Source organism: Siniperca chuatsi, linkage group LG14 (assembly GCF_020085105.1).
Source record: "Siniperca chuatsi isolate FFG_IHB_CAS linkage group LG14, ASM2008510v1, whole genome shotgun sequence".
NCBI lineage: Eukaryota > Metazoa > Chordata > Actinopteri > Centrarchiformes > Sinipercidae > Siniperca > Siniperca chuatsi.
In genome coordinates this window covers 27,864,659-27,880,598 of record NC_058055.1, presented here as the reverse complement: position 1 = coordinate 27,880,598, position 15,940 = coordinate 27,864,659, and the positions used below count along the sequence as shown (strand labels likewise).

At 41.2% G+C, this 15,940-nt stretch overlaps 1 protein-coding gene across 1 annotated transcript; it reads right to left on the bottom strand.

Moving 5' to 3' along the window:
• taf9 (TAF9 RNA polymerase II, TATA box binding protein (TBP)-associated factor) lies at positions 1-9,466 on the bottom strand. The gene is made up of 7 exons (XM_044221200.1): positions 9,323-9,466; positions 6,596-6,677; positions 4,250-4,386; positions 2,950-3,084; positions 2,772-2,853; positions 741-854; positions 1-317 (listed from the first exon to the last, which is right to left on the bottom strand). The coding sequence occupies exons 1-7, from the start codon at positions 9,356-9,358 to the stop codon at positions 160-162; spliced, it is 744 nt and encodes a 247-aa protein (XP_044077135.1). The 5' UTR covers positions 9,359-9,466; the 3' UTR covers positions 1-159.
• Between the last annotated feature and the right edge of the window lie 6,474 nt (positions 9,467-15,940).

Genomic DNA, 15,940 nt, shown 5'->3' with positions numbered 1-15,940 from the left:
TTTGTATGTTAATGCAGTTTATTGTGAATCAGTCGACCATCAGAGCGGCTTCCCTCCGCTCCTCTGTGTCGCTTTTTCTTTTTTTTTTAATGTACAGATTTTTTTTAGGGGTTATTACAAAGGTTTAAAAAAAAAAAAGAGCCGTCTTCAGTCACGCCGTCATAGAGCGTCGTAGTCGTCGTCGTCTTCGTGCTTCCTCTTCAGCGACTCTCCGCCGGAGTTCTGCGACACCATGTTGGTGGTGATGAGGATGTTCTTGGAGCCGATCAGGGACTGGTTGATGAGGACGTTGGAGACGACGGGCGTGGACGGCGTGGCTGTCGGGACGAGAAGAGCAGCGAGGGTTAAACTTCCTGTGCTTCGTTCTACACGTTCACATCTCAGCTCTTTGTTTTTACCAGTTCTGGAGGTTTATGAATGTTTCTTTTTCTCAGATCTCGACGAGACGACCTGATTAAATAAATAAACACCAACAGGGACGGAGCTGCTCTAAATATTCACTGTGACTTTAATTTCACAGCTAAATGCCACATAAAGGAAACCTGCACATTATAACATCTTCACTTGGTTCTGATTTGGTGACATTTTTCTTACGTAACTCGTATTTGGTCCAAAACACTCTTGAAAATAGAGATTTTTCATGTTTTCTGGTTGAATAAAGATGGCATGATGTAGATATAAACACACTAGAAGAAGTCGTCGACCTGCTGGTGTCAGATTTAAATAAAACGGGTTCTTACTGGTCTTGGTGGTGGCCGTCTGAGAGGGCTGTGGGATCTGCACGGTGAACCTCTGACCCGTCAGAGACACCGGAGCGCCGACTTTAGCGGCGACGGACTGGACAGACGGAGTTCCTGTGGAGAAAACACTGGTCACAGCACACCGGTCCAACTGGGACTAAACAAAAGCCACATCTGTTCTGGTCTAACCGAAGCAGCAAACACACCGAAGCATCTTTATAATGGGGCCGCTGGTTTTACACAAAACAGTGTTTTATGCAGCACGGGGAGGATCCTCAAGAAGCCCACGAGTTACATTTTACGTTAATATAGTTTGACAGACTGTGAGGCAATATGAGAGCGTCTCCCTGTATTAATTATTAGTCTTCGTGTATATAGAGTTGCACTATTTAAGTTTTATTATGTCACTTTCTTGCTGCAGCAGACTGGAAACTAATTCACCTCGATTCTTCAGATGCAACATGTTTCTCGCTTGTGTTGTGCTCAGAGAACGATGAAGACCTTAGAAACCGTGACAGAGATAACGCCGTGAAGCTTCTCGCGATAATTCGACAGATTTCAGATTGCGCAGACTTTCTGAGACGCGTTATAAACGCGGCGTTACCGGTAATAAGCACTACAGACGCAGGTGTTTACTTGTTGATACAGTCGAGTATTAAAAAGGGGAGGGGCCCAGATTTACGCCCTGCTTCACTGTACGCCGTTCTGGTAAATTCAGCGATCCTGAGTTCAAGTTGTCAGATCATTTTAATGCTCCGTAATGTGACATTTCCACGTTTTCGTAATGATTATTTATTTATTTTTTAACTGAACCTGCAGCTGCGACACTGTGGGAACCAGAATGTCCGAACGGTCTCTTCGGCGTGTAAACGCCTCATCGAGAGTTTCTTCGGGTGTTCGCGGCAGGAAAGCGTCGCTGTGGCCGGAGAAACGGAGAAATCTGACACCGGCTGCGAGTAAAGTTCACCTCCACCCAAACACTTTTCTACAGATTCTGCCAGGCGCAGCTCAGGGCTTAAATCTCACGTTAACACCTGGACGTACCTGCAGGATTCATGACATCACAGCTAGAAAGATGTCTTTAGATCTCCAGCCTGGTTTCTCGCAGTGATCCGGTTTCTTACCTGGCGATGGGGTTTAATAGCATTTTATCGAACGGATCAATCTGCCGATTATTTACTCGATTGATCGTTTGGACTGTCGGAAAATGATGAAGAGTGTGTGTTGTATATTCATTTGACTCACATAAGGAGGAAGAACATCAGCAAATCCTCACGACTGAGAAGCGGAAACCAGATATTTTCGGGGGTTTGCTTGAAATATGAAACGAACGATTATCAAAATAGTTGCAGATGAATTCTCCATCGATAACGGATTAATCGACTACTCGTTTCAGCGCCAATCAGGCTCGGCTCGGCCCGCTTTTCTCGATTTCCACTGCCGCGGCGTCACCTTCAGCGCGACACAAACACGGGGAGGACACCGAAGGGACGGCGCCTGTGACCGGTTTGTCGCAGCGAGGGGAAGAAGCTGGAGGCGGCGAGTCGAAAGACTGCTGAATAAAAACAGGAGAGCTTCCTGCATCAGAGCGCAGACGCTTCTCTCGGGCCCCTCGCCGCTCTGCTAGGTGCTATCCACAACTTTTTGAAAATGGAATAAAATCACGGTGCCGAGCCGAGGAAAGGAGGCGCATCAGAGCCCGTCGCCGTTTCCACCACGGCGAAAAGAAACGTGAAAGATCTCTTTTGAATGTGTGAAAATCCAGTTTTGGTTTTGTTCTGATGCCACCGGCTTTTACTTCAGTTAGTGAGCTCCTACATTTCCCAGAATGCCCTTTGACAAACTACAGTGGCATTGTAATGTAGGTTTAACATGCGAGTAGAGAGATCCACTGCGGGGAAGAGGTCAGGATACAAGCTGTAGCTGCACTGCATTCTGGGTAACACACAAGCCTTTTTGCCTCTCAGAGGGACTGACGGGCCCGCCTGTGGCGCCCTCTACGGCGTCACAGCTGCATTACGCGAGACTCACCGAGGGTCGGCGTGCTCGGTCTGCTGGAGACGGCGCCGACGCTGAGGCGCGGCACCGATATCCTGCCGGTAGACGACGACACCTGGAAGGGATAAAACAAAACAAACACATCAAAGAGAAGTTTTGGGGAATAAACGGAAAAGCTGGAGATGAACGTTAAAAGGTGGAGAGTTTGCACCTTCTTCTGCACAGACTTGAGTCTGTAGTTGGGCGCCGTCAGGCAGTAGCGGTCCGGGGGAAGCCGGGGTCCGGTGTAGGGTTTGATCAGCGGGAGAGGAGTCTGGTTCTTCTGCCTCGCAACCTCCAACAGGAACTGAACACACGGCAGAGCCGGAGACCCGGGTTAAAAAACCGAAACAGACGACACAAACACAGACTGCCGCGGCTTCAACGTCAACTGGAAACGTTTCCGAAGCGTTTGACGAACGTTGTTTGGGGCTTTACAAGCACATCGAGCTGCGACGGTCTGTTGATTCATCAATTAGTCGATCGACAGAAAAATCTGAAACTACTGGAGAAGTGGCTGCTTTTCCTCGTCTTACGTTATAATAGATTGAATATCTCTTGGTTTGTTGCCAAACTAGACGAATTTCTCACCGCTTTCTTAAGTTTTACAGACCGAACGGTTATCGGTCAATCAAGAAAATCCCCTGCAAACGAATCGATAACGAAGCGAATCGTTGGTCGCGGCCCCGCACCGCGTTTGCAGCTCATCAGATGTGGTTGCAGACGCTTTGCGGCGGCACTTTCCTCCTTTTTTCCCCAAATGAAAAACTGAATTCATGAGCAATAAAACACACCACTGCTCTACTCGACGCACTCGCGTTTAGCTGCCGCAGCCTTATCTGGTTGGTGACCAGCAGCTAAATGTTAGCGAACTTTAGCTCCATATTCCTGTGTAACAGCGGCTACTACAGTTACGTGCTCTTCAAGATGGCGATCTTTTGCTGCCATTAGTCTGTATTTATATTTATTTGTCTGACAACGTTGTGATCATAAAATAAATAAGAATAAAGCTTCTGTGAGTCAACTCTAGAGATCTTCAGTTAGCGCTCAGTTATTGGGAGAAGGACCAGGTTTCACGCGAGTTTTCTTTCCCCGCACGTGTTTCTTTTCTAAGTGTAGATTCGTGCTGCGCCTCGTTAGCTAGTTTAGTTTTTATTAAGTTCTTCGATCTGGCTCCACCTGTGGTCTTTGTTCCCTTCAACTCGTGTCGTGATGTAGAACGCCAATACTCTAAAAGAAACTCCAGTGTAAAATCAAACACTGCTTTAGCGTTTTCTTTCTTGGTTCGAAAGAGAATGATCAAGTCTGAGGCGGACGTTTGTTCCTTTCTCCTTATTTAGAAAAAGCAGATTGCTTGCAGCCATTTATACACATCCACACGTGCGCTTCGTGCTGCAGAGCGAGCGTAAACGCAGCGGAGCCGCAGTAAAGGCGCTGAGGACGACAGTAACGCGAGGTCGGCGGAGGCTTACGTCTCGAGGCGGCGGCGAGGTGAACGACTGGTCCATGCGGCACTGGATGGCCAGTTTGATGTCGTCTGCGTCCACGCTGGACTTCTTGGCGTGCGTGGCGTAGATTTTGGCGTCCTCGATGATGGTCGTCACATATCCTGTGAACAGAAACAGCAGCTGAGTGACGTTGACCCTAAACACAAATCATGTTTCGCTTCTTTTATTTAACAAAGACGGGTTTTTTGACAAAGTTCTCAAATGTCAAATGTTGCAACTTTATGATCAAAGACAATTATTTCACAAAGTCTCACGTCAGCAACAGTTTTATAAGTTTTATCTATAAGAGCGTCACATTCATCCCACAGCGTCTCAAACCAGCAGAGTGACGATTCATCGAATTCAAAGATTCAACGGGACTTTTTGATTGATTATAATAATGAAAAATGTCTATTTTTTGCACGTGATTTGTTCTAAATATTTATTTTCCTGTGAGTTTTTTTTTTTCTTTTGCTAATTCAACGTTTTGTTTCGAAAGAGCTGGGCAGCAGCGGGGCTGCAGTATTTTATCTATATTTACTCATACTGGAGTAAAAAGAATCAGAAGTAATGGCTTACTGCAAGGAAAGATGAATACATCAACACTTTGCTAGGGATAATAGTCTGCACTAAGTGTACATCGCCAACATTGACAAATTTATGTTCATATAGTAACTTTGTTGCTGTAACTTTGATCAATTTGACTCTGGTTGCTTACTTGAAATTCAGGAAGATTTTTATGGCTGCTAAAAGACACCAACGGGAACTTCTCTGCAGCTTCTAAGTCCCAACTTCAAACGTTCATCATCATTGCATTTATAGAGTAAATAGATAGAAACTCTACCCTACCCCACCACAAGGGCTTGAACACTAATGTTTTTAAAGTTGAATGAAAATACTGTCAACGTGAGAAATCATTGCTGTTGGCTAAAACCACACAGTGCCTATACAAAGTATTCACCCCCTTAATTAAAGCAGATTTAATTTCACGTTGGCCAAAGTGAAAACAGATCTTTGTGTAGTCACAGTTCAGAGGGGTGCATCTTTCCTCTTTGCTCAACTGACAATTGTATTCTTTCCCCACGTACAGTGATCGAAGTCCCCGTGTTAGCCAAAAGGCTAATTTTCAGCTGTTGTCCCTTGGCCAGACGTTAAATTAGCCATTAAAAACGACAATAAATACATAAACACTAAAATCGCGTACGTACAATAATGCTAAATGTTCATTTAGCGCAAAGCCTGCTCCAGTTTTGAGCGTCAGCCAGAACTTAAAGCTGAACCCGGCGTTGTTTGTTCACGACGCAGGGTTCAGACTGCACGATATCAGCCCGACCTGACAACTGACGGTTTCATCGCGTGTAGTGTATCATCGTGGACGACCGCCGACGCCTCACGAGCGCAGGGTCCGACACAACCGACGGCCCGCGGCCAGTAAAAGCTTACGCAGGCCGATCGGAGTCATACGCGGTCTTCCATCCTGTCACCGATCCGTCGCACATGCTGTTATAACTTCATATGAGCGGAGGCTTTAACTGCGTGCGCTCAGCACCGGACGAAGCACACCTTGCGTTACTCCGCCTCCACATCTGTCTAAGAGCGCGGCACTATTTACCGCACGTTGTCGTACTTACCGCAAAAGAAACGTACGAGGCTACGAAAAGAAAAGAGCGGCTTTCTGCTCTCGTGGAAGCAACAAAGCTCCTGGGTGGAAACGGCGACTGTATGTTTTGTACAGTCTGCCGGCGATTCCCTGCAAAGGCCAATCAGGGGGTTCGTTTTCTTTTAAAGGGAGTGACGATTATCGAAAACACGCTCTCGACGCGCACGACAAAAGAGGAAACCACTTGCAGCGTACGCTAGCCGAGCCGATGGCGGACGACCCGTCATCGGGCTCGCTTAATGCTGGTCGAAACGTTAAGAAGCACCTCTTTCCCGATGACATCACGCAGGTCGTGAAAAGACAGAGAGCTGTGATTGGTCGGGGACCAACGAATTCACGACTAATCCGACACAGCGACCATTTTAACAGACTGAACCCGACGTTAACGCGCCAAAACGTTTCCCTCCTCGTAAAACATCAGCAAGGCTGATCTTTATCTTAAATCCATGTTTACTACCTTCTTCTTCTCTGCCTTTGTTGGCGCGTTGCTGCGTTTCTTGTTTCGTTGTTACCGCCACCTGCAGGTCAGTGGAATAACGCGGCGCCACTAGAGGTCAACAGAGACTAAACCGAGTTGCGTCTGAATTTGCAGCCATCCATCTTTGTGTCCATCGCAGGCTTCTGTACTGCTCAGACGCGACAAACATGTAAACACAGTGCCGTCGACTTACTGTAGGTGAACTCCAACATCTGGTTGATGACTCGGGGCTCGTACTCGGTGATCCCCATGTCCTTCAGGATCTGGATCATCACCTGCACGACACAGTTACGACCCATCAGACGGCATAACGACAGCACGGTAGATATATCAATATAATAATCTTAATGGGATTGTTTCTTCTAATACTGATTTATATTCTGACGTAGATGTTTGCAAAAAATCACATGGAAACTAATAAAACTGATGTTCGGGGGAAACTGTTTTGCGTCACGTCGTCGTGCTGAAAAGATTCGCTGATTTGAAAATTAATTGGCAACAATTCTGATATTTAATCATTCGTTTCGGTCATTTACCAAATAAAACAGCCAAACACTCGCAGGTCCCAGTCTCTCAAATGTGAGGATTTGCTGATTTGTAACTTTGTAAATCCAATATTTTGTGGGTTTTGGACTCATCCGAAACTTGTAACGAGCACTTTTAAACTATTTTATAAACCAAACGAACACTCGATGACTTCAATGAGCCTGTTTTTAATCTCAGTTGGCTCTGAATCATTAATTTGAACTACAGATTTTTGCAAAACAATTACACAACATAAACAATGAGTCGATCCATTTATCGACAGAATATGAACCTTATATTTTGACAAAATACGGATCTTTTAGATTATATACACGTTTTGGGTTTTGGACAGAAAAGCAATCTGAGGACACCAGCTCTGGGAAACTGGTGGAAATGTTCACTTTTCACAATTTTCAGGTATTTTATAGACTAATTAATTAAATCGAAAAATTCACTCAACACATAAATAACAAAAATAATCATTAATGACACTGCATCATTAGTGAGCGACCTCCTAACCTCACCTCTCCTACCCTGAGGACTATATTACATTTCACAGATACATTTTACTGCATTTACATTGAGCTGTCCTGTTATGTCGGTGCTTTGGACTTTGCACTATAATTTGCATATTACACTGATATTGCACATATTCTTTGTGTGTATATACGCAACTGTATATCTTGTAAATATATTTTAGTTTTTCTTTTTATTTCTTCCTTTAGTGCTACTTTTCTATGCTTTGTTCTATTTGCCTCTGTTTCCTGAGGAGGCTGAGGTCCTCCAACATCTGCCGGACGATGCTGAGGATGTTTTATGAGTCTGTGGTGGCCGGTGCTGTCCTGTATGCTGTTGCATGCTGGGGCAGCAGGCTGAGGGCAGCAGGCTGAGGGCAGCAGGCTGAGGGTAGCGGACGCCAACAGACTCAACAAACTGATCCGTAAGGCCGGTGACATTGTGGGGGTGGAGCTGGACTCTCTGGCGGTGGTGTCAGAGAGGAGGATGCTGGGTAAACTACACGCCATCTTGGACAGCGTCTCCCACCCGCTCCATGACGTGCTGGTCAAGCAAAGGAGCACCTTCAGCGGAAGACTCATCTCCCCACAATGCACCACAGAGCGCCACAGGAAGTCCTTCCTGCCTGTGGCCATCAGACTCTTTAACTCCTCCCTCTAAGTGTCAGTCTGTATGACCCGAAGTCACTAAACTGGACATTGATCATTAACATCACTGCAATACTTGACATAATTGTGTAATATTCTGTGTTTAATACTCCCGTGCAATATTAGTTTTCCAATGTTAGTTTTTCCTATTTATTGATATTGATATTATATACCTCTATTACTCTCGACAGTACATGCACCTCTGCTTATTACTTATATTATTACATTGTATTATACTGTACTATCATCAACCAGTAAACCCACTTTGTACTTCACACTTATTATAATTTTATACTTATACCCACGTTGTACTTACTTAATCTGACCTGTATTATAGTGTATTATATTTTTTTGCTTAGTACTTCTCTTCCTGTGTGCGCTGACGTGACAGTGAGCTGCTGTTTATTACATGTTTATTTGTACAAGAGCTGTCACGATTTGTCAATTAATCTATTAATTGATTGACAGAAAAATAACTATTTTGATAATCAAACTTTTTTTTAAAGTATTTTTGCTTGAAACTTTCTTTCTGCTGTTTTATATGATAAACTGAATGGACGGTAACCTCGGATTTGTTGACATTTCATGGACTAAAAAAAAAAAAATAACTGTAAATCTATAATCAATGAAATAATCAATGACCTGAATGTGTGTGAGAACTGATGTTTTCGCTTACTTTTGGCCATTTAAAGTTAGTGTGTGTTGCGAACAGCAGCATGTTTATACACCAACTCGCTGTAAACCGTGAAAAAAAACACGTAAACGAGAAGTTTGCAGGTTTGTTTTAAACTCGGTTACCAATTTTACCGTGACACCTACTATTTAACGTTCCCTCTCTGCAGCCAATTCGCGGCGTTTCGGCGTTAAACACTCCGGCAAAGCGAGCTCAAAATGACCGTTAATGTTAATAAAAATCCAGCGTCAGTCAATATAAGACACAATAATTAGGAAACTCTGCAAAACAAGTCGCTCGTGTTTACATCCCAACGGCTCTTATCCACCGGCTACCGGCTAGGCTAACGCGCTAGCTGGTGGCTATTGTAGTGAACGGTAATCCGGCGCTAACGTTAGCTGACAAGCTAGCTAACGTTTGCGGGTTAAGAGAAACGCGCACAAATGCATCAGTTGTTGATGTTAACTGTGGCATTTAAACAAAACCACAACGAGGGTTAATTCAAATCGCAGCTTAATGACAAATACACGCTTAAAAACTCTGCTTTAAATGACATTACCTGAGCATCTTTCGGGATGGTTTTCGGAGCGGACATTTTGATTTTCCCCGCAGCGCCGTCACTTCTTCTTCTACTGTTTCAGCTCACAGAAACAACTGTAGCGCGACGCCTGCTGGTCAGCGCGTAACATCTCGCGAGATTATCAGCAGATCCGAGATCACAACACCCATAATAAAAACACTAAAAACCAGCGGTGGAGGAAGCACTATTCATATCTTTTACTTCAGCTTTAGTTACTAGCTACTTATAAATATATAATAAAAATATATACAACTAATAAAAAAATAATGAAATGTACTAATACCACACTGTGAAAATACTCTGTTATAAGTAAAGGTCCTGCAATGAAACTGAAAATGTTACTTAAGTAAAAGTACTCATTTGAACGGCCCATTTCAGAACAACATTATATTTTTGGATTATAGTTATTGATGCATTAATGTGTTCATCACTTTAATGTTGCAGCTGCTGAAGGTGGAGCTTATTTTGATTATTTTATATACTGCTGGGTAGCTTAATCCATAAAAATAAAATAAAAATATTTCCCTCTGAGATGTAGCGGAGTACAAGTAGAAAGTGGCATGAAAAGAAAAGACTCAAGTAAAGTAGAAGTACCTCAAATGTGTAGTTAAGTACAGTACTTGAGTAAAAGTTACATTCCACCACAGGTAAATCTCTCTCTCTCTATATATATATATATATATATATACTACTGGCTCAGGAGCTTTGGAGGTTTTCAGGCCCGGGCTCCGAGCTCCCAGTCAGCTAAGTTATCTAATGGGCCTGCTAGCTGCACGGCTAACTGAGCTATATTACTGCTAACTACCTTAGCAGTAGTTAGCGGTTACTTTAGCAACAAGTAAAGCCATCTGTCCATCAAGAACCTAACTAACTTTCCTTCACAACTGAAAAAGCACTTTCTGCGAGACAAGCTGATCAAACTCCAAAAACTTGAAGAGCGATCTCGAGCAGAGTAGTTTTCGCAAAGCCAGACACTTCTCCGCATTTTGTTTTAGCGCCGCGGCAGCGCTGGAGAAAGCGCCTCGAGCAGAGTGGCGAATAACTGAGACAGATCCGTGGGCGTGCAGATGACCGTATGAGGACATCCGTGCCCAGCTGACGTCAGCTCAACACGAAAGTAGAAAAATACGTTGGAAAGCTAGTATTCATAATTATAAGCTAGCAGTCTGAAGCCTGAGCTTTCTGCTCACAGGGATTACTTTTACTTTTACATTTGTTTACCTCATTATTTGAAACTTTGGCCACGTTTAATATGAACATCCGACATTGTAACATGACAGAAAATAAGGGAAAGCATAATAGGTAAGTAAAAATGCAAAAGTATTAGCATCAGAATATACTTAAAGTGTCATAATAGTAAAAGTAGGCCCATTTCATTATACATATATTACATTATTGGATTATAATTATTGATGCATTAATGTGTTCATTACTTTAATGTTGCAGCTGCTGAAGGTGGAGCTCATTTTAATTAATACAAGTACAGTTACAGTACTTGGGTAAATGTACTCAGTTAGTCTCCACCACTGGTTTTTAGTATGTAGTGTGTTCGAAACTGGAGGAGCTGCTCACAGCTGGAAAAAAAATAAAATATGTTGTGTGGTGATCAGGCAGCTCCAGAAATATCTCTGAAAACAAACAAACAAAAAAAGTATTAAATGCTGTTTGTTGAGTTTCATTTTCATTCTGCAGTCTGAGAGGAAGACCTGCAGACTGTACTCAGGGCTGAAAAGCACCTTCTCCTCTGCACGTCTTTCATCTGTATTATTATTATTATTATTATTATTATTATTATTATTATTATTATTTACGCGATATTCTCTTAAGATTCTGGTATTGAACATCGAAGATAAGACAGTAAAGGACACAACGTCATGATTATGCGACCAAATCGCCAGAATAATGTAGCAATTGTACGTTTCTGCAAACCACGGATACGTTTCATCTGTACGTTTCAAACGTTTCATCTGTACGTTTCAAACGTTTCATCTGTACGTTTCAAACGTTTCATCTTTACGTTTCAAACGTTTCATCTGTACGTTTCAAACGTTTCATCTTTACATTTCAAACGTTTCATCTGTACGTTTCAAACGCGTTTTCATCTGTATGCGTTTCAAGCGTTTCATCTTTACGTTTCAAGCGTTTCATCTTTACGTTTCAAACGTTTCATCACGTTTCAAACGTTTCATCTGTACGTTTCAAGCGTTTCATCTTTACATTTCAAACGTTTCATCTGTACGTTTCAAACGTTTCATCTGTACGTTTCAAACGTTTCATCTTTACGTTTCAAACGTTTCATCTTTACGTTTCAAACGTTTCATTATCGCGTTTCAAACGTTTCATCTGTATCGCGTTTCAAACGTTTCATCTTTACGTTTCAAACGTTTCATCTGTACGTTTCAAACGTTTCATCTTTACATTTCAAACGTTTCATCTGTACGTTTCAAACGTTTCATCTGTACGTTTCAAACGTTTCATCTTTACGTTTCAAACGTTTCATCTTTACGTTTCAAACGTTTCATCTTTACATTTCAAACGTTTCATCTGTACGTTTCAAACGTTTCATCTTTACGTTTCAAACGTTTCATCTGTACGTTTCAAACGTTTCATCTGTACGTTTCAAACGTTTCATCTGTACGTTTCAAACAGAGAGGCGGAGTCCCTCCCCTTCCGGTAGTCAACGGCGAGAGACAAATCATTTTTTGATCCCGTTTGAATTGTGCCATGAATTACACACATGATGTTTGTCGATTTAAAAGATAGTTTTGCAAGTCGAGAAAGTCGCAGTTTGTCTTAGTACCATTTAGTTTTATGTGAAACCGCTCAGTGAACTTCATCTCTCGCTCGCACAACATACGTCACCAGCACCAACATGGCCGTCCCTTGTAACGTTAGCTCACCTGATGTGTTTCATCCAGCGACTCCTGGTCCTTTTATCCCGTTGCTCGTTTGACTAAATCCGGCACTTTATACATCCATGTACGAAACACACAAGCGTCGTAGCTTCAGCGGCTCGTGGCGAGACTTTCGGGTGTGAAGTCTTTCTAATTACGTATTTTCAGAGTCTTATACTTACAAACTGCGACTTTCTTTACGTGCAAAATTATCTTTTAAATTGAAAAACGTGTGTAATTCGTGTCACAGTTCAAACAGGATACAAACATTTTTTGTTTCTCGCCATTGACTACCGTACATATTCTTTCCAAAGTTTCCACAGGAAGCAGAGGGACTACGTGGTCGGTTTGGTAAGGGTTAGGAAAAGATCATGATTTGGGCTAAAATACCCGACGCCTCGCTAAAAGACATCCGGTTTTGTCGGCAGAAAAATGGCTGCAAATTGTGGTCTTGAAAAGTGGTCTCTGGTGCTTTTGCAAGTGATCAGGCCTTAAAGACGTCACAAATGTGGACATGATCCAGGAAGAGTTCAAGCGTGTTAAAGCAGGTGAAGGCATTCATGTGAAATGAAATAAAAACTGCTGCGAGCTGAGCTGATAAGAAACCTTCCCAGAGGTCAAAAGGCGCTCCGTATCGCTCGCTCAGCAAACGAAACCCTCAGGAGACGAGCCGCCGCAGGTTTCCAGATGACTAAAGTTCCTGAAAGACTTCTTTTAAAGCTGTTGACTCGCGACACGTCAAACTGCAGCTGCTGCGTACTTTTACATGCAAATGAACATGTAGAGGAGCAGAAGCTACAGTACGACAGTAGAGAGCTACACGTCCGTCTCTAATGTTATTTAATGTTTCTGTCTAAACGTCTGCCGTCCAACACGTTCAATAACAGCTGGTGGAGCCGATCCTCCAGCCAGCTGCCGTTAAAGCGTCGCAGAAGAAGAGGACGCAGCGAGAGGACGCCATTAAAAGAGCTCAGACGATGGGAAACATGATGGAAACGTGACGTTTCATGTGTTCACGTGAGGAAGGCTCCAGCCTCCTCATCGCTCCACACACAGCCGATGCTCTCAGCTCTTCAGGCTTCGTGGCCGTCAGCAGTTATTCACTCCGTCTGCTTCTGGTTTCATCCACACACCAACGTTTCACACCTCAGGCAACAGGAAACACTTTCATATTTAGTTTTTACGTTTTATTTCGGGAGTTTGAATCATCACAACAAAGGACGAACGACTGCGTTAGAAAACATCTGCTTCTTTGATAAAAAAACAATAAGTCAAAGGTACAAGAAGCATGTGGACATAAAAACAGAAGCAGCAACTACAACTCCCAAGGTGCATTTCGGCAAGAGACATCCAATCGCAGAGCTTAAAATTCTGCGACTGAGTAATTCATCTCCGTTTGGATTCGGAGTCACTTTTGGATGAATTCAGCAACGTGTTTTGTTCAGAAATTCAACGATGAAGAGTTTTTATCTCGCTACAGCTCTGATTCTTCTTCTCCATGGAAACCGCAGCTGGGGCTCATGGGTATTGTAGTGTTTAGCGCGGTGCACGCAAACCTGATCTCTCACAAACAAAGTGTAAATAATTCAAAGTGGCGGTCAGAACATAAACACGTACGATCGTCCAGGAGAGTTTACAGAAACGTTTGAAATGGGAATAAGAACAAACAAATCAATACATCTAAAAATATATATTTATAAAGCGCTTCTCTTTAAATCCAAAAAATCAAGATAAAACAATTCAGCAGAATAACTTCGACGAAATAAAATCAGGACAGAGAATGAAACAGAATAAAATAATGTAACATAAGATAAAAAAGCATGAAATGAGCAAATAGAACAGATAAAACATGAAGTTAGTTTGGTTTGGATTTCTACTTCAGAGATTTTGCTCATTTCTTCAGAATATATGTTGTTTGTTATATATTTTTTTGTTTAATCGTTCATTTCCACCAACTGCTACAGTTTGTTTCTTTGTGTAGTTCTGTTTCGTTTCAGGTGAATAAAACCTCCTTTTTGAAACTCCACCTGTGAGTCCTCGCGCAGAAACAGATTATTAATTTAAAATATAAACAACTAATAAATGACGATGCATTATTATACATTAACCAGTCACCCACGAACACATAATTTTACTCAATAATATATATATATATATATATATATATATATATATATGATTCTGAAATGGGTCATTCTGCAGGATGAGTACTTTTACTTTCAGTGTGTATTTTGATGCTAACACTTTTGTACTAAAGTTTCGAATGCAGAACAGAGTATTTCTACTTTTACTGAAGTACTTCTGTGTCTTTTTACTTTCAGTTCAGAAAGCCGACCTTCAGGTGACCTCCCCGCTTGTGTGTGTGTGTGTGTGTGTGTGTGTGTGTGTGTGTGTGTTGTAACCACAGACAGACCGAACTTTAATCCTCCTTTGCTGCTAATGGTTCACATGTTTTTGGATTTTAGTTTGACAAACTGTGTTGCAAGATTTGAAAGATTTATTTATTTATTTTTTTACTTTATCTTATTTTTTATTTATTTTATTAAAGCAGACATGAGAGGGTTTTTTTTTTTTTTTTTACCAGCACCAAAAAACCTAAAACACTCATTTTATTTCTGTTTCATTTTGTTTTTTACATTAAAAAAGTCCCTAAATGAAACATGGAACAAACGACCCCTTAATAACTCATCTTTTTTAAATTATAAATGTTTTTACAGGCACGAGGATCACAACAGACTGATTATTATTATCATTATTATCATTATTATTATTATTATCTGTCTAATTGTAAGTAAGCAACAGGAGTGTAGATCGTGGGACCCATTTCCCTAAGACATAAAGTTTTTTTAAATGTTCCTGCACTTTGAGACGTAAAGAAGCGTCCAAGTGTTTCACATAATATTATATATATTCATAAGGAGAAGAAATGCATTAGAACAACATTTAAAAAAACAATAAAATAGGATCAAATTAGAAAAATAAAATGCAAAAATAATGGAGCAGAAGTTATGTGCAGTAAAACTATTTATGGTCTGTTCATTTGCTCTCGGTGTGTATTTTATCTAATTTTATTCTATTTGAATTGATTTTTTCCCCTGTTATATATATATATATATATATATATATATATATATATATATATATATATATATATATATATATATATATATATATATATATATATATATATATATATATATATATATATATAAAGATAAAATAACGTATCCAAACTCATTTATAAGAATTGCTTATTTTCATCAGTCAGACTCTGAAAACTGGAACAAAAAAAAAAGTTAATTTAATATAAAATAGAAAAAGCAATAAATGTAGAGAAACAGACTCGAACACAATAAAGATATTTTACAAAACACATCAAATCTGCGGCAGCGGTTCTTAATGACTCGTCTAAGATATAAAACAGACTCTTATTATGGAAACTGTGATGCAAACTCTGACTGGAGCTGAAGTTTCATTTAAAACATATTTTCACGTTTTAACTGACAGCGAATTGCAGCCTTTTATTTAAGTGAAAGCAGCTGTAAAAAATAAAAAATAACACACTACAAGCAAACGCCCTGCACTCACAGCCGTGCAGCGAAAAGGACATTTCATTCCTTTATTTTTAAGGACATTAAATTTCTCCCTGAAATGTAGTGAAGTAAAACAAAAGCAGAAAATGGAAATAAATAAAAAGTAAAGC

What these genes read in the sequence shown, in the direction of transcription:
- taf9 (XM_044221200.1), bottom strand. Translation starts at nt 9,358, where the DNA reads ATGTCCGCTCCGAAAACCATCCCGAAAGATGCTCAG. An exon ending in GATGTTGGAGTTCACCTACA is followed by an intron (nt 4,387 to 6,595) that starts GTAAGTCGACGG and finishes TTCTGTTCACAG; the next exon opens with GATATGTGACGACCATCATC. An exon ending in CCTCGCCGCCGCCTCGAGAC is followed by an intron (nt 3,085 to 4,249) that starts GTAAGCCTCCGC and finishes CCGTGTGTTCAG; the next exon opens with TTCCTGTTGGAGGTTGCGAG.